Source organism: Betta splendens, chromosome 17, assembly GCF_900634795.4.
Source record: "Betta splendens chromosome 17, fBetSpl5.4, whole genome shotgun sequence".
Lineage (NCBI taxonomy): Eukaryota > Metazoa > Chordata > Actinopteri > Anabantiformes > Osphronemidae > Betta > Betta splendens.
In genome coordinates, this window is record NC_040897.2 from 8,258,002 (window position 1) to 8,275,106 (window position 17,105).

At 45.4% G+C, this 17,105-nt stretch overlaps 2 protein-coding genes across 6 annotated transcripts; one reads left to right on the top strand and one right to left on the bottom strand.

Annotated features, from left to right (window-relative positions):
• The first annotated feature begins 33 nt into the window (after positions 1–33).
• On the top strand, positions 34–8,373 carry gpsm2 (G protein signaling modulator 2). 5 transcript variants are annotated; one of them, XM_055503594.1, is made up of 17 exons: positions 34–250; positions 509–547; positions 956–994; positions 2,206–2,562; positions 4,397–4,618; positions 4,711–4,846; positions 4,932–5,071; positions 5,157–5,280; positions 5,359–5,474; positions 5,704–5,859; positions 5,947–6,055; positions 6,152–6,281; positions 6,370–6,446; positions 6,633–6,821; positions 6,932–7,091; positions 7,200–7,390; positions 7,498–8,373. In XM_055503594.1, exons 4-17 carry the CDS (start codon positions 2,498–2,500, stop codon positions 7,672–7,674), a joined length of 1,992 nt encoding a protein of 663 aa, XP_055359569.1. In that variant the 5' UTR covers positions 34–250; positions 509–547; positions 956–994; positions 2,206–2,497; the 3' UTR covers positions 7,675–8,373. The 5 variants fall into 5 exon arrangements, with proteins under 5 accessions (XP_055359569.1, XP_055359571.1, XP_028988649.1 ...); XM_055503596.1 differs by lacking the exon at positions 2,206–2,562; XM_029132816.3 differs by lacking the exon at positions 509–547.
• wdr47a (WD repeat domain 47a) lies at positions 8,202–15,783 on the bottom strand. Its single transcript, XM_029132813.2, has 16 exons — positions 15,626–15,783; positions 15,346–15,429; positions 15,176–15,260; positions 14,217–14,348; positions 13,956–14,132; positions 13,349–13,860; positions 13,138–13,255; positions 12,263–12,444; positions 11,404–11,649; positions 11,246–11,309; positions 10,812–10,969; positions 10,502–10,671; positions 10,243–10,413; positions 10,030–10,161; positions 9,702–9,920; positions 8,202–9,581 (listed from the first exon to the last, which is right to left on the bottom strand). Exons 1-16 carry the CDS (start codon positions 15,781–15,783, stop codon positions 9,439–9,441), a joined length of 2,751 nt encoding a protein of 916 aa, XP_028988646.1. The 3' UTR covers positions 8,202–9,438.
• Between the last annotated feature and the right edge of the window lie 1,322 nt (positions 15,784–17,105).

The window sequence follows — 17,105 nt, forward strand, 5'->3', positions numbered from 1 at the left end:
CCATCTTTGAAAGGCGTCCTCGGATTGGCTGGTTGGCGAAAACACATACTCCACTATAGCCCGTCGGGTTTTTTATCCTTCTCTACAAAATTACATCGAAGTTTAACAAAAGTTAAACTTCGGTGTTAACATTCTACACTACGTCTGTAATTCGTCTAGTTCTTTTCTGAAGCCATACAATGTTTGTACTCCTATGAAAAAGTAAAAAAGAAGAGGAGAAGTCACCATTGTTCGAACTGGATCGTCTAACGTAAGTTTAGCAGCTAACATGCTAACTTAGCTAAACGCTCTACTATAAGTAGAGAGGCGCGTTCACTGTTCCCTGCTATGTCTCTTCTGTTTTAATTAATAATACATTAATATTATTATTATAAATAATAATTATCACAGACCCCTGACATCGGAGCCCATTGTGAAAATGTAGTGTTTACATTCCGTTCATTGACCAAGCGTTATTCCTGAAAATCTGAAAATCAAAATCTGTATGAATGGATTTTATACTTTCCAGGATATTAATCATCAGGATACGAGGTCGCTACTGATCAAAGTTAGTTCTTTAACATTACCCGCAAATGTATTAAATGTGATAATACACAGCATACATATTTTGTCATACATGACTTTGACCCATTTTATGAATACATTTTAAGATACTGTAACTCACTGTGATCACGTAAACCTTCAGAATGGGATACACAATGGGATGTATACTTTGCTAAATACTTTTCCAACTGCAGTAAAATAAATGTATATATATACAGTATGTTAAGTATGTGTTTGTAATCCATGTGTTTTTGTTATTGATCCTCACATACTGTGTTCACTGGATACACATAACTTCACTCCAACCCCATAGAGTAATATACCAGCTAACTGTCCACAGTAGGGTGGCATAGCTGAAATATAAAAAATTGTTTTTTAACAAAGTTATTCATGGTCATCATTTTCTTTGCAGGCTTTCCAGATTTCCTTTTCCAGTGCAGAGGACTTATCGGTGAGTATATCAGTACTTAGTAGCTTCTCTCTATTGTTTTGGTGTGGGATTTGGCTAAGTCATGGTGGACTGTTGTGTGTCTATATTTAAATTGACCACTCATAGACTGTTAGTGCATCAATGAGCTGAAATGCTCCTGGTTCATGGTGAAATCACATACTCAGTGATGACTACTTGGGAAACTGTCATAAACAAGCAACCTTTTTTTCTGTTGTTATATCTTTGGGTACTCGTCACCCTCTGTGTTACAATTACAGTATGTTCCTGCACACTGCAACTTGGTGAACCGGGCCAGTCTCTTGAGAACACACCCAGCTGGCATACAGTGGTGGAAAAGGTTGCACAAATACTGGCACATTTCAATTAGTCATCATATTGATGTGCAGCAACATGTACTACATAGACTAAAGACCAAACCCCGACCTTTAATTCATGATTATTCACGATTCCTAGAAGGAAACGGCTGAATAAAACCATAATATGACTCTCAATTTTCACAAATACCTATTTTAGTCTAGTTATGTATGTATGTATGTTAATGTATTACTGGTAATTACATTTGTGTGAATGTGTTGTTGTCTAGTCAAATCATGCTGTCCAAAATATTTAAAGCATTTACCTACACAGAGACAATAAACGTAAAGTATGTATGTATGAGTTTGAAACCAAAAAAGCATTTCCCACTTTGTGCTTTCTAAGGGGGGCTGTGGGTTAAGCTTGGGGGACAGTGGGTGTGGTTAGTATGATCTCATGGAGGAATGAAGTAATAGTGTAACAGGGGACGCAGTCCTTTGCTTGTCTTATCTGTGCAGGCTGCTTGTTGCTGTCCTTTTCTTTGTGGTAGTTGCAAATATATATATATATATAATAGGTTTGTACATTCTTTTTACTTTTTGTTCTATTTTGTGGCCATTTCTTCACAAATCCGCTCTGCTTGCATGGCTTTTGGAACCTGGGGCATCCATAGCGGTCTCACCTTGTATCAGTTTTAGCGCACATACGCACATCTCCAAGCCGGGATCAACTGACTCACCGTCTTAGATTGGCGGCTTTCATGCGTTGAGCCCATCCATCCATCCTTCCATCCATCCATCCGCCCTGCTCTGTCAGTCCCTGCCTGCATTGTGCACGCTGCTGTTTGGTTGGTGTTGCCATGGCACCGTGCGGCCAGAATGAGGCTTCACATGCAGCATCTTGTGTTCTCTTCACAGAGGGCTGCTGACGAAAGACTGAGGGGCAGTGACGCAGAGCGCACACAGTGTAGGAACACAGCTGTGTGGCCTGACGCTCAGGACTCAGCAGCTCTGTCTGACACTCGTGAGCTTTCCTTTACTTCAACGGCGGCGAAGTCGTACACTTCACCACATTGGTTGACTTTTTGACTGGATCGCCGCCTCTTTCCCAACTTTCTTTGAGATTTTCTTTTGTTTTTCCGGCTTGTTCTTAAACGCAACCATTTTTTTGGGAACGAAACTGGGATTTTCCCTCATATTATGCACTTCAATGGATACCAGTGGCTCAGTGGTTAGCACGCGAGCTGAGGAGCAGTCCTTTCATGTTCGCTACAGGTAGGAATCGCTTCCGCCTCAACACAAGTATTGTTACACTGTAGGAAGTGTGCTTTTGTTGTTAAAATTTTTATTGTGTTTGGAAAAAGAAGCTCCTTGATATTTCTAATAAATGTAATACTTACTAGACTAAAGGTCCTTTTTTGGGTGTTTTGTCTGCATGCTGTATGTTAACTCAAAAGGCATCAGCCAGGTGCCTCTGCATATGCAGGTAAAGAGCTGTGACAGCAGGTATGTTCTGCCCAACACAGAAGGATCTGTGGCAGATGGCTTCAATATTTAACGAACCCTGAAATATTCATCATGGCTGCCTTTGTTGCTCGCTACATGTTTGTCTTATTTGGATAGAGTAGGCATCTGCTTGGTAGAAGTCCTTTCTTTCCATTGGAGGTTAATAGAACAACGATGCCCCCCCCACCCACAATGAATTGACTTCATTCTACTACACTACAAATCCTGCTTGTGTCTGACACGTCTAAGAAAGCTACTTAGCCCTCAGCAGCACTTTAATCTGCCAGTCTACAGCTGTAATCTCGGGTGACCAGGTCAGAGGAGAGTGCTTGAGAGAAAGACAAGCAGATTAGCAGAGAAAATGCTGATGGAGTAGTTGCCTTTCTGCCATGCTTTGGAAGTTAATACTGTGACAATATCACACTCGTCTCCTTGAACGTATTCCTATCTGTGATGCTAAACCTTCTGTGACGTCAGTGGACCAGTGGTATCATAGATCAACTTTTTTCGGGGGGGTTCTTTCTTTAAACGTCAGGTGAACAAGATGAGATCTTCTTCGCTTTTTTCTTTAATTGTCTACTAAGTTGCATTGAGCCGATTTCTCCATGCTTCTAAGAAAGAGCTGCAGCCTGGAAGTTTTTTTCATTTGGAAACCTATGTAGATGCCTCTCAGATGCTCCATGTGCTGTTGTTGTAGGACAGGAAAAGCCGCCAGGTAGGACGGAGGTTGCCACAGCTGCTATGCAATATCAAACTCTGTGCTTTTGTGTGGCAGTGAACAAAATGTAGGCTGTTCTAATTTAAGACCTAAGTCAGTGATTAGATGAGCTTTATACACAATCCAGGAGATGCCACGTCTGCCTTTGTTCTTAAACGTGCCCAAGCTGTCTGATCAACCATCTAGTCTGTCGTTTCTTGAGTTATGTTGGTAGCACTGTGTGTAAACTGTGTCAGCTGTCACCTCATCGCAGGAAACCAGTAATCAGTGCTTCCAGATAACGTCACGGTTGTGTACCACAGGAAAGCTTGGGATTATTATACTGAATAGTGTTTGAATAAAGCTCCCAACAATACAGTTTCCTGAAAGTTAGCATACTACGTAAGAGTTGTTGCTACTTAATCTAAAAATAATCCATCTGCAGATAAGCCACCAGCCATTGTCTGTTCTTTTGCTTTGGTAATGCTCTAACGTCACATGTAACTCCATAAACTTTGACATTAGAAGGTTTAGAAGGAAATGCTTGTTCTATACAGTAGAATAATGAACATTGTGACTTTTTTGCCTGCTGTTTGCTTTGTTTAACTGTGAAGTGAGCACACTTTACTTTATTTTACTTTGAGGATGTGAGACTAGAATAAACCAAGCCCAGTCTGAGCCATTGTTCAGGGGTGGAAGGAAGTGGCTAAATAACATTCTTTGTGAAAGCCTTAGAAAGAGGTCTGTTCAGTTGGCTCTAGGACACAGCCAGAGTAACTCTGTTTTACTTCATTACTGGATTTACATGCATTAACATTTATTGGGCTGGGTAACTCTTGTTCGGTTCGGGCACTACATACAGCGGATTAGATCCTGATGGGCTGACTCTGCTTCTGTCTGCTCTAGGATGGAGGTGTCCTGCCTGGAGCTGGCGTTGGAGGGTGAGCGGCTCTGTAAGGTGGGTGACTACAGAGCAGGCGTCTCCTTCTTTGAAGCTGCTATTCAGGTGGGCACAGAGGACCTGCAGGTGCTCAGTGCCATATACAGTCAGCTTGGCAATGCCTACTTTCACCTGCATGACTACGTCAAGGCTCTGGAGTTTCACCGGCATGACCTCACCTTGACCAGGTTGGACCTTCAGCAACTCCTAAATCTTTCCTCCACACTTCACTCTGCTTGCAAATCACAGTTTTATTATTAATACACTGAACATTTTGTAGGACAATAGGTGACCTAGTAGGAGAAGCCAAAGCCAGTGGAAACCTTGGGAACACGTTAAAAGTGATTGGGCGGTTTGACGAGGCTGTGGTTTGCTGTCAAAGGCACTTGGACATCGCTAGGGACATTAATGACAAGGTGGGGAAGCAGCATGCTCAAACGACATGTACAGAGTCGAGAATCTTAGCACTGATGTGCTGATCATGAGCGTGTGTTGCTATAGGTGGGACAGGCGCGAGCTCTGTATAACTTTGGGAACGTGTACCATGCCAAAGGCAAAAGTGTCTGCTGGAGCGGAGCAGAGCCTGGAGATTTCCCAGAAGAGGTCATGATGGCTTTGAGGAAGGCAGCGGAGTTCTATGAGTCAGTGATTCACTTGTTAGACAGTATTAGATACAGTGCTGTCATTCGATCACACCTTTTACTAGCTGCTCTTTAACCTTTTCAGGGCAAACCTAGAGATAGTGAAGGACCTTGGAGATCGCGCCGCCCAGGGTCGAACTTACGGTAACCTTGGCAACACGCAGTACTTGTTGGGAAACTTTCGCAAGGCTGTAACTTCTCATGAACAGGTGTGTATATGAACGTATGTCAGTGATTAAACAGCTGTCAATGTATTCAGAGGATTAATGCAGTCTGCTTTTTTTCAGCGCTTGCTCATAGCTAAAGAGTTTGGTGACCGTTCGGCTGAGAGACGGGCGTACTGCAACCTCGGGAATGCCTATATCTTTTTGGGGGAGTTTGAAGTGGCAGCTGAGCATTACAAGTAATTATATAGCTTTATCTTAGATTTCTATATAGAGAAATACTGCATGCAAATGCATTCCTGTGGTGAGGACTAGGTTGTTATTTAACGTATATATTTAACAATGCATTTCCACTACAGTCATGTGAAACTACCACCATATGTGACATTATATGCTGTTCTGAAAAGGTGGTTTTAAGATATATGAAGCCAGAGTCAACGGCGACGCCCCTTTGTCTGTGTTTGTCAGGAGGACGCTGCAGCTGGCGAGGCAGCTGAAGGATCGAGCTGTGGAGGCCCAGGCTTGCTACAGTCTGGGCAACACCTACACGCTCCTCCAGGACTATGAGAGAGCCATAGACTACCACCTCAAACACCTCATCATAGCGCAGGACCTGAATGACAGGTACCCACAACTTGTGTTTTTATACTTTATGCACATAAGGGCACTGTGCTCATGCTCTGTACATGGTTCCAAATGTTCTTGCTGCAGGATCGGGGAGGGCCGTGCATGCTGGAGTCTGGGAAATGCTTACACTGCACTGGGGAACCATGACCAGGCCATGCACTTTGCTGAGAAACATCTGGAGATCTGCAAAGAGGTACATCAGTGTGAATCAATGTTGAAATTGTGCTTAAACACATGACTGTCATGTAGTGCTAATGTAAACGCTACCGATGTGCTTTTTGGTTTTTAGACTGGTGACAGGAGTGGGGAGCTGACCGCTCGTATGAATGTGTCTGATCTCCAAATGGTTCTGGGTCTGAGCTACAGCACAAATAACTCCACCTTATCAGAGAACAAGGACATAGACTATAACCTGCATGGTAAAAACATAGAATCGAACAAATGGACCCTTCACTTGTGTCCTTAGTAGTGTGTTTTAAAACAGCTAACACTGTTCATTTGGTTTAGGAGCAAGACCCAGGATGAGCAGAAGGCACAGCATGGAGAACCTGGAGCTGATGAAACTCACTCCTGACAAGATGAATGTGAGAACAGTTCTAAAGTTCATTGACTTCTCTTTCTACATCACGCTTCAGGATGTGGAAGAGTGATGTAAAGGATTTTGTCTAGATGTTTCCACTAACAAACTCAATTTGACCATTCATTATCTCGTGTCTTTCTTGTCCTTTTCCTCTCCTTGTTGTGATAACCAATCTCTCCATGTGTCATAGGGTCAGAAGTGGAACAGTGACATCCTGAACAAACCGCCCAAACCCTCACTGGCTAAGAGCTCTTCCAAGCTGTTCTTTGTCAGCCGCCTGCGTGGGAAAAAGTACAAGGCTGGTGGCTCCAGCAAGGTCCTCCAGGACACCAGCAACACCTTGGACACTAGCCAGACGCCATCACAGGGGCCTCAGAAGGTATACAGCTGATAATCACACACACTGCTTTGATTTATTCTCCTACAACTATCGTCCAACAAGTTCTTGCTCTGTTTTGCATTTATCATCTTGATGATTTTCTTTATCAGCGTCTCAGTCCCGACATGTTTGGAGATGAGGGCTTCTTTGACCTTCTCAGTCGTTTCCAAAGCAACCGGATGGATGACCAGCGGTGTTCAATACAAGATAAGGGCAGCAGGTTATCGTTAAACAGGGGCCCAGAATCACCTCCCAGAGCCATCAGGAAATGTGAGTCCATACATTCATAGCCATAGTGTGAATATTACCAACTAATCGCTTTTACTTCCACTGTAAATCTTACCATGTTTGTCTTGTGGCACTTTAATTCTTTCTCAGCCGTGTCAGAGTCCGCCAACGTCTCAGGAGCACAAAGCCGACGGGTAGAGGAGTCGTCATCTGCAGGGGGAAGCCTGCCCGGTCTCCGGCTTAATCAAAACAGCAACCAGGCCGTGCTCAGCCACCTGATGGCCAACGCTGACAGCGCTGAGCCTGATGATGACTTTTTTGACATGCTTGTCAAGTGCCAGGTGCCTAATGAGACCAAATATTCTGTGTTTTAAGGAAATCGAATATGAGTTAATGGAAATGAGAGGCAATAAAACACTAATACGTGGTCTTTATGTCTTTTGTGCAGGGGTCCCGTTTGGATGATCAGCGCTGCGCCCCTCCCCCTCCCCCCGTCCGTGGGCCCACTGTGCCCGATGAGGACTTCTTCAGCCTCATCATGCGCTCTCAGGCCAAGCGAATGGACGAGCAGCGCGTTACCCTGCCTTCGACAGCAAACACTACAGCCAGGCCTAGCTCCAACTGAACTGAGCAGAAGAAGGACAATCGTTCTCGTCATAAAGGTGTGAGGCAGCGCTGGGACTGACCAGTGGCCTTCCTTTGGACAGGACAAAGCACTGTCAGTGTTGTATAGAATCTCAAATTAACAGGAACTCACTCAACACCAGCAAACTCTCAGTATCAGGGACAAAAGCGTTTTCTTCTCTTCAGGGTTTTTAATGACTCTATTAATTTCATTCGTTGTGTATTTTTCGATACACAGCTGCAGCTATGATTGTATTTGTTGTACTTTCAATGATTGTGATTCACTGCCATCCAGCTACTAGGAGGACACATGCAGTAGGTGGACAGTGAACATAGAGGGACAGCACTCTTTGATTGTTTTTGTATTTTGAGCTACTTGCTTCTAAAAGAAGAAAGCTAACATGAGCGATTTTGGTTTGATAAAATAATGAATTGTGTACAGCTATTATCCCCTTTTGTACTAATGAGTGAGGTCGTGGGAATAAAGCCTCTTTCATGTAGATTTTAAACTCTAAAGCAAAACGAAGCTTGTGTAAAAGACACTTTATTGAACGTACCAGCAAACAGTTAGCTTCAATTAATTTAAGTCACTTTTAAAAAGAATTAGAAAGGCTCAATACAAGCGCCACTAACATTTCCAAATAATACTAAAAACTGTATGTACATGAACTCAAGTAAAATAAATACATTTATGTACGTATTAGTTTGGCCTTATTTGTTAAAATAATATCAACTATACATTAACATAAAAACTTAAATATGCATCTTTGTGAGTAAATCAATTTTAGAAGACATTGTTAAAAAAAAGTGCAGATGTAAAATACAAGAAAGAATACAATACATATGCCTCAAATACTGGATCCAAATAAATAGACACCCGTGCTTCCATTCACATATCATTGTGCATATGGTTAGATCCTTGTTATGGGCAAAACCTGCCACCTACTGTTGCTAAACTGTACAGCAGTAGTTAAATCAAAGCTTTTGAACACCAAGAGATACAGTGATGAACTGAATAAATGTGTATTTCCCTTTGATGCTGACATAATAATCCTTCAGCAAGCAAGCCATAGCAAGACACTTAACAGCTTCAGCGGAAAAACACTGGTTTGAAATAAAACGCGTAAGCTAGTTTACATATTGAGTTGTAAGAATGCAGTGGGTACAGTAAAGATTAGACATCACTACATCCCAGTGGGAAGTAGAAACAGGTTCAGCTTCTGAACAGCAAAGGGTCACTGACACACTGGAAAATTACACTTTACACCATTATCTCAACTTGTAATCCCAAATGACAGCAGCATTACAACAGCTGTAAGATAAATGATATGCAAAAGAAGAAGGAATGTAATAAAATCTGATCATTAGCTTGAGCTTTAGATCTCTCATTTTCCTCATGGAAACCTTTAGACTGAAGGAAGGCACCGTCATTAACAAAGATCTCTGTAATGACTAACTCAAACATTCCTCAGTGAAATAGACATGAAGCAATTGACTTGTGTCCTTGAGGAACGAAAAACGTGACCCAGTGATGTCCTGTTGTTTCAACTCTAAATATGACAAAACACAAAATGGAAATGCAATGTGTGCTTTCACAATCTCACTCTCATGGTTTTTATCCATTTGTTTTCCTACTGGCCGGAGGGAAAGGCTCACCGGGGTGTGAGTGTTGGCGGTGAAGAGGGAGTAGTTTAGTTTTAGGGGAACATGTGGTTTACATTACAGCCACTGATGGTTGTGTTGTGTGTGTGTGTGTGTGTGTGTGTTACGGGTTATGCGTCCAGAGTGTGACGGTGCGGTCGGCAGAAGACGAGAGGAAGGACAGGTCTTGTGTGTGCCATCGACACTGGATTACTTTGTCCCCGTGCTCTCCCACAACGGTCAGAGGCAACTGTTTGGTCAGATCGCCTGAAAACAGACAGGAAACACATCTCACTTATGCTATTACTCTATTACTTAGTACTGCTTTATGTTAACATTGGGGACACAGAAAGTAATACTAGACTAAGGTGTGCTTGGTAGACGAACCCTGGAGGTTGGTGACCATGACCTTAGTGTCATAGGAGCCGGTGAGCAGATAGTGTGCACCAGGGGAAAACCTGACAGATCGGACGTCGCTCGAGTGCGGCCGATACACCTGAACGATGCGTCCTCCTCGGATGTCGTACAGCATGCACCCGCTGTCTTCCTGCCCTGTTGCTAGGAGACGACCGCTAGGGTCGACTGCTACCGAGGCGACGGGACTACCTGTGAAGGAAAAGGAGCGAGGTGAACCTCAGGTAAATGTAAAATTAATAGAAATAAAATAATGTAAAATAAAAAAAATATCATTTATCCTAATGAAGGTGAAACGTACCCGACCCATGGAAAGCGGTTCCCACTACTCGGACACAGCTGGGCACTCTCAGGTCCCAGAATCGCACCGTTTTGTCTTGGGAGCCCGAGGCGATCATCCAGCCTCCCCACGTGTACAGAGACAGAATGTGACCTAAACAAACCACAGAGAAATCATTTCATCATACAATTTAGCGTGTTTAGGAGTGAGGTGGATGATGGCACGGTCAGCTACCTGTGTGTCCGCTGAGGGCGTGCAGGCCCTGTCCCCTCTGGCAGTCGGTGGTATAGATGTTACAGTCGCCTGCACCGGCACTGATCAGAATGGCCCCTCCGCTTTCTGGGCCCTCCATGAAGGCAAGGTCTCTGATGGTGCCATCATGCATGCTGAACTCCAGGTCTGGACCTAAAAAACAGGAAGCACACACAAAAATGAGACTGTGCCGACATGAACAAACGGGACCGTTAACATGTAGCCGTCACCACACACTCGCCTGTGGCATTGCACGTCTCTGCACTGAAAGGTAAGACTTTGACATATTTGTCATTGGAGCCTGTAGCCAGCAGCTGCCCACAGTGGCTCCAGGCAACGCAGTAGATGGAGCCTTTGTGGTGTTTGTTCCTCTTGAAGCGGACGACCGGCTGCTTCGTTGGACTTGAAACGCTGACGACGGGTAAAAAAAATTAATTAGGAGACATTAAGAACATTTTATCATACACGTATAAAAAAGGAGAAATTCCTACACATCAATCACATGCTGAGCCATATAAATGATGCTGCCATAACAGCAGCCAATAGCCTACCTCGTGTCCAGTGTTTCAGGATAAGCACACACGCGTAGGGTTTTGGAGTTGGAGCCCACAGCGTACAGCGCTCCAGAAGGATGGAAGGCAACAGCACGAATGGCCTGAGTGTCCTCCAAACTGTGAACTGGCACAAACAGGCTTTTTGGCTTGTCACCCTGAAAAAGCGCATGTGAAACACATCAACACACAGATTAGTAGTATAATTATTTTTGATCCCGGGAAAATCTGCGCTGTTGCGTAGCCAGCGTGACATCTTTGCTGCTCAGAGGAAACAGTTGTAGTCTGCTTAGTTAAATTAGCATTACGCTGTATTATCCTGTGCTATGATGAAAACAAGAGGAAATGTGATCAAGTTCAACGTGATACTGATGCAGCATGGTATGCTGGGTAACATAACTCTGTATTAATGCATTAACATGCTCCTTTCATACCTCTTTACTTCTGGATAAAGAGCCTGGAGAGTCACCTTGTTGACCTCCCTTGTGCTTCTGCCCGCTGTCACCCAAAAGCAAAACACAACATGCATCATTTCAACAACACTAAATATTAGAACACACTGCAAAGACATTAGAAACCCCTACACCCCTACCTCTGAGAGACAACGGGGGACTCATTTGGAGGTTGGACAGCGCGGCCCCCTATGGTGCGTTGGGGGGTGCTGCTGAGCACCCCTCCCCCCCGGGCTCGGCTGGGCTCGGGCGTCTCAGAAGGAGGGTTGTTATTGTCCTCAGAGACGGGGGCGTTTCCGTTGCCATTACACTGCTGGGCCAGAGACTTCACCTCCTCCCCTAAATTCTCCATGCCCACATTGAGCTCCTCCAGCTTCTGGATCGACCTGAGAAACACACAAATGCACACAAATTACCTTCCACAAATACACATTAGCTCGACTTTCATAGAGAAGAACAGGCCCCGAACATTGGCTGAGTTGAAACAGAATCTATCACAGTACAAGACAAAGAAAACTGTAGTAATGAGGTCATTATGCACAGCTCCCCTTGTGAATAATGCAGGGGTTACACAGACTGGGAGGTAGGGAAGAGGGCAGACTGGGAGGAAACCTCAGGGGACAAATCAAAAGAGCCTTTGTCTTGCAAAAAGAAAGCAAACAAAACTATAATATTTGTAACACTGAAATCAGGTGTGATCGTGTGGTAGCATAGCAAAACTAAAAAAAATGAGGACGTGTCATTTGCCAAACATTTCTGAAAATACTGCTGTGTATAGTAGTAACACACAGAAGAAGGTCCCCTGTGACGCTGCAGTGTGGATTCAGCAGCTTTTGGGGGAGGTGTTAGTTATGTCCAGCAAAAACACATGGGACCCGTCATTACTGCCTCTCGTGCAGCAGCTGCTCTATTATAGGGCTCCATTTAAAGCCTCATTGTAAATAACAGGCTCACGTCCTATGCCAGCTTGACAGGGGGCTTTTTTAAAACGCATCCTACCTGTTAAGGAACTTCTCTGTGAGGCTGTGCTGCATGTCACTGGCCGGGGGCTCCTGCTGAACGCCTCCCTCCAGGAGCATCTGCTGGTACATCTGCCTCTGCTGCTGCTTCTGCTCCAGGTGCTGCTGCACGCGCAAGCGCTGGCGGTAAAACTCCTCGTACTTCTCTGTGGAGTCACGAAGCTGAGGATTGGAAAACGTAAAGAGCATATTTTATATTATGGTAATTAATTGCACATGTGTCATTTTATTTAAATGCTTTTTCATTTAATCAACAAATCACATCAACAACACACAGTAAAGCATTATGGAGGCCACTGTTAACTCCTGAAGACTGTTCAAAGAAAGCATTGTGACCATGTGAACCCTGATCCAGTGTCAGTTCAGGGACTACAGGAGGAAGGACACTGAGAGGTGAGGACAGGTCACTTCCCCTCTCTGTTCTCTGCTTCCTAGCTTTACAATCTGATGGGAACTAATATGTTTGGGAGGGGGGGCAATATCTCAAGCTGTGGCGGCGCTGAACTCATATCACATCCACCTGGGCTTTTTTCCCCCTTCAAATGTTTTAAACTGTTCCTCCTCCTCCAGTGTTAAATGTGTCCACGATAAGTTTATTCAGAAAAACAACACATCGTTATTGTGAAAAACTTTATAATGATGATCTTGCTGATGTTAAGGTGAGTGATGGACATCAGACATGGCACAAAGGTGTAAGTCTGCCTTGACACAGCAGAAGGATGATTTAAACACAAAACAACTACTTCTATGTAGATTATCACGCAAGACGTCTGTCAAAAAATGAAGACAACAAAAAAATGGATGACTTGTTCTTGTGTGATATACAACAGATGAACACAAGAAGCAAACTCTTACTTCATTCTTGTCGGTAGAGCCTCCTGATGGTGCGTCCTCGCCCGGAGCTGAGACAGGACGCGTGTTCTGGGCCCCAACTGAACTCATCATCTTATCCACAGGTGTGTCCGTCCGCGACCTTTACAGAAAGCACAATAAAGCAAACGCATAAAGAACGCATTCCTAATCACATGATAAATGCCATAACACAAAGGTGTCAAAGCATCCTCACGTTTCAGGAGATTCCTCAAAGATGCTGTGGCAGTCGGAGCTCTCCATCATCAGACTCCTGCTCAGGCTCTGACCTGCTGTTCCAGGATAATGGAAGTTGGCGAAGGAATGGGACATAGGCGAGACGCCTTTACCCGGCACTATCTCCCCACCGCTCGCTCTCTTGTCCTGGCCGGACAGCCCGTAGGACAGCCCGTCCAGCGCCGGGTTCAAAGAGCGCGACATGTAGGTGTCTGCGGACTGGGGGCGGCGCAGGGGGGAGGAGGGGTACGGAGACAGTTTGCTTATGAGCGGCGTCAGGAGGTCGGAGTAGCCCGCCTTGGCAGGCTTGACCAAGCGGTCCACGTGGATGTTGAGCTGCTTCTGTTCGAAGGCGCAGGAGAAGACGCTGTGAGAGAGGTTCTGCATCCAGGAGAGCAGCGACAGGTCCAGGTCGTCGCAGCCGTTACCGCACAGCATGTCGACCCCCAGGAGGACCTCGCTCTCCGTGATCTCCTCGCCCGTCGCCTTGCTCTGTAGAAACCATTGGAAAAAGAACTTCACAAAACTACAAAACAGGCCCTTCAGCTACTTTTAGAGCTCAAACAACATCATTTATGTTTTAATACCTGACAGAACTCCACGCAGCACTCGTAGAGGACTCCCTTGAGGAGCAGCTGGAAGAGTCGATCCCTGCTGGCTTTGAAGCCTGCTTCACTCAGCTTCCTGTCTGCAGGGATAAACTCAGCCACCATGGTGCAGGCCTCCTCAAAACACTGCACTCTGGCAGTGCTAGGATTCCAGTCCTGAGGGATCCACATTAGGACACATGTAGATACCCAAGTGAGCAAAAATGCTACTACTATTAAAACATTTGTCTACTTCCTTGCCTTGAACTCGGCGTGGTTCGTGAGACGAGGCAGGGTGAGGAGCAGACATAGTTTGCTGTAGTCGTCCTTAGAGGGACAGAACTCTTCCAGGGCATGGAGGCACTTGACTGCTTCTTGCATTGTGAACTCCAACTGAAAAAGGTGGGAGACATTTCCTGGATTGCAGCACAAGCAACAAAACACAGTACTTTTCGAAAGACTTGTATCTCTGGCAACATCTCTAAAGCACACATGCACAAGATGCCAAGTGATCCAGATAAACATATTAGCGGTATGTATTCAATCCTAAAATGTTGCTGTGCACCATCCTGAATACACACCCCAACAAACACACACCCATGGGCGGTGCGCACACAACGAGCAGGGAGCGTGCAAGCTAACACACAATGTGCACAGATGTCCGATCTAATCCAGTTAATAGGATACGATGGCCCTGGCGCAGAGTCACAAGCTGCGTGTCCACAGCCACAGTGTGCCACTGAGCAGGCTAAGGTCTAAAAGAGGAGATTTACCAGAGACGAGAGAAACAGGTCTGAACAACAAATGTGCATTTGTGCATATACAGTATGAAGTGTGTATAGAATGAACCCTAGGAAGGCAGCAAGAACCCTAGGAATTAAAAATCACTTGGTTTCAGAGGCACATGTCAAAGGGTTAATCCATGTAAATCCTTGACCGCAGCGTGGCCAACAGCCATGAGGCTCCTCGCATGCAGACGCCACACGCACACACAACCTGCTTCATCCACCTATGGTATGGATTTATTTTAAAAAAACATATAGAGGTGCAGCTTATAACTACTTCAGTAATCCACGTGTTTGCGTCTCTTGTCTCTGGGTTTGAGCGTGTACTGCCATGACAACCAGTGACAGTCAGTGGGAGGACAAAGCAGGACTGTTACAAAATCTGCTCACCAGGATGAACAGAAGCCCCATTAGAGAGATAGCGTTCAGACTTACATTCTGCGGTTCATCTTCTGCAGACATGGCGTTATTCACACACAGAGCCTCCAAAAACTTCTGCTTGAGGATGATGTAACGGAACCTGACGGCGTGACACAGACAGAGGCAACTTCAGCACTCATGACATTATTGAATATAAAAAGTAGTGACTGAGAGAGTGAGCACACCTTTTTCTGTCAAACTTATCCATACACTCCAAGGGCTGAATGAACTGCAAGACCTCGTCCCACTGCCCATCAAGGACCAGTTGCCTGAAACAGATACAGTTAATTTTTAATTAAACCACTTTAATGGCCGAAATGGTTTCCTCATATTTAACAACAAATGACAGACAACACCCTGAGGGATCCAGCTCACGAGTGCAGAGTTACACTATGAGAAACACTAAACTTCTGGGTGCAACAGCTGCTTCCACTAGCGAGCAACCTGAGACGACATCACAGCCACCTGAGGAAGAGCATGTCGTCGGAGTAGAGGCCATTAATGACGCCGCTCTCCTTCTCCAGGGCCAGCATGCTGATGTGCAGCTTCCTGGCGTTGAGGAAGTCCAGGATCACCTTGATGATCTCCACCTCCTTCACGTTTATGGTTTCTTCCGCTGTCATGGTGAGGACCGGCTGTCAGGGACAACAGCGTCATAGAATAGGAAAAGCATCAGAATGGTCAGTTTGGACGATTGCTTAAAAAAAAATCATCATCGTCCGCAACGGATCAAAATAAACCATGACATGATGGAAATGTGACAACACAGATTCGGGTTAGGACATGCTGCAGTAACGGGACCACCCACGGGCCTCCACGTGTGGCGTTCACGCCCAGCATTCTCTTATATTAGCGTTATAACAGCGCGACTAACTGGACCAACTCACGACGAGCAACTTGGTGGAGCTCAGAAGCAGCCGCAGTCCCGCTAGGCTAGCTATGCTGGGTAAGCTAGCTAATAACACTGGCACTAAGCCGCAACTCAACACACATAAGGAGCTCAGGCCACTCGCTCGCTCCGCAAACTCAATCCAGCCACCGGATTAACGCAAACAGCCAACAAACAGCTAGTTACCGCTAGTCACCGAGGGGCAACGACTAGCTAACCGGGCCGATGGGAGCGAGGCATCATCCGCTAGTTAGCTGGACGGGCGGGGTGCGCCGAGCCTCCGCCGGCGACAACACACGACTGTGTCTGCGCTGCCACTAATGTAACTGACGCACACCTGGTTCTGAAAGCGCGTGGGATGAAAACACGGTCGTCCGGATGATGCCGCGCCGTTGACACGCGCTGCCACCGCCGCACCGCTCGCTGTTTGTCCTGACTGGGCGTCCCCGGCTGCTCCTCGTCCGGCCGCGTTCCCCTCCTGCCGCTGCTGCTGCTGCTGCTTGAAGGAGCGCCGCCTCCGCACGCACGCACACACACACGCACGCGCACACGCACGCGCGGACACGGACACGCAAGAGTTAGTGAACGTCGAGCAACAGCCAGAATAGAGATGCGCAAGAATCAATGTTTAATTCATACGAAGGCAAGGCCACCACCAAGAGAATAGGGAAGGTTGCGGAACAACTTATTGGTACGCGGTCATTCCGTCTCTTCCAGTCGGTGCAGGTGATGTCCGCTGAGTTTTTCTCTATTGGTGTTGCCTGCATTTATCTTTAAGCCTAAATGATACAAGCTATTAGTGCTCTATATGCCTTCAGTGCATTCATTTATCCCCTTCCATGATGTATGTACACCATAAAAGAATAATAAACCTGTAACACTCTAGCACTTAATGTCAATTCCTTGCACAACTACTTCATTATCTACTGTATATGGTCAACTGCTCTAAGCTACATTAAAAACCTCAGTGTTCACTGAACTGAATAATTCAATAATTTGCAGAAGACGCTGTCTGTATCAGACCTGGAAAATGATCCCACCTCAGCTCAGTTTTCA

What these genes read in the sequence shown, in the direction of transcription:
- gpsm2 (XM_055503594.1), top strand. Translation starts at nt 2,498, where the DNA reads ATGGATACCAGTGGCTCAGTGGTTAGCACGCGAGCTGAGGAGCAGTCC. An exon ending in CTAGGGACATTAATGACAAG is followed by an intron (nt 4,847 to 4,931) that starts GTGGGGAAGCAG and finishes GTGTTGCTATAG; the next exon opens with GTGGGACAGGCGCGAGCTCT. An exon ending in ATCTGGAGATCTGCAAAGAG is followed by an intron (nt 6,056 to 6,151) that starts GTACATCAGTGT and finishes TTTGGTTTTTAG; the next exon opens with ACTGGTGACAGGAGTGGGGA.
- wdr47a (XM_029132813.2), bottom strand. Translation starts at nt 15,783, where the DNA reads ATGACAGCGGAAGAAACCATAAACGTGAAGGAGGTGGAGATCATCAAG. An exon ending in GCTGCGTGGAGTTCTGTCAG is followed by an intron (nt 13,861 to 13,955) that starts GTATTAAAACAT and finishes TGGTTTCTACAG; the next exon opens with AGCAAGGCGACGGGCGAGGA. An exon ending in TCCCCCGTTGTCTCTCAGAG is followed by an intron (nt 11,310 to 11,403) that starts GTAGGGGTGTAG and finishes TTTGGGTGACAG; the next exon opens with CGGGCAGAAGCACAAGGGAG.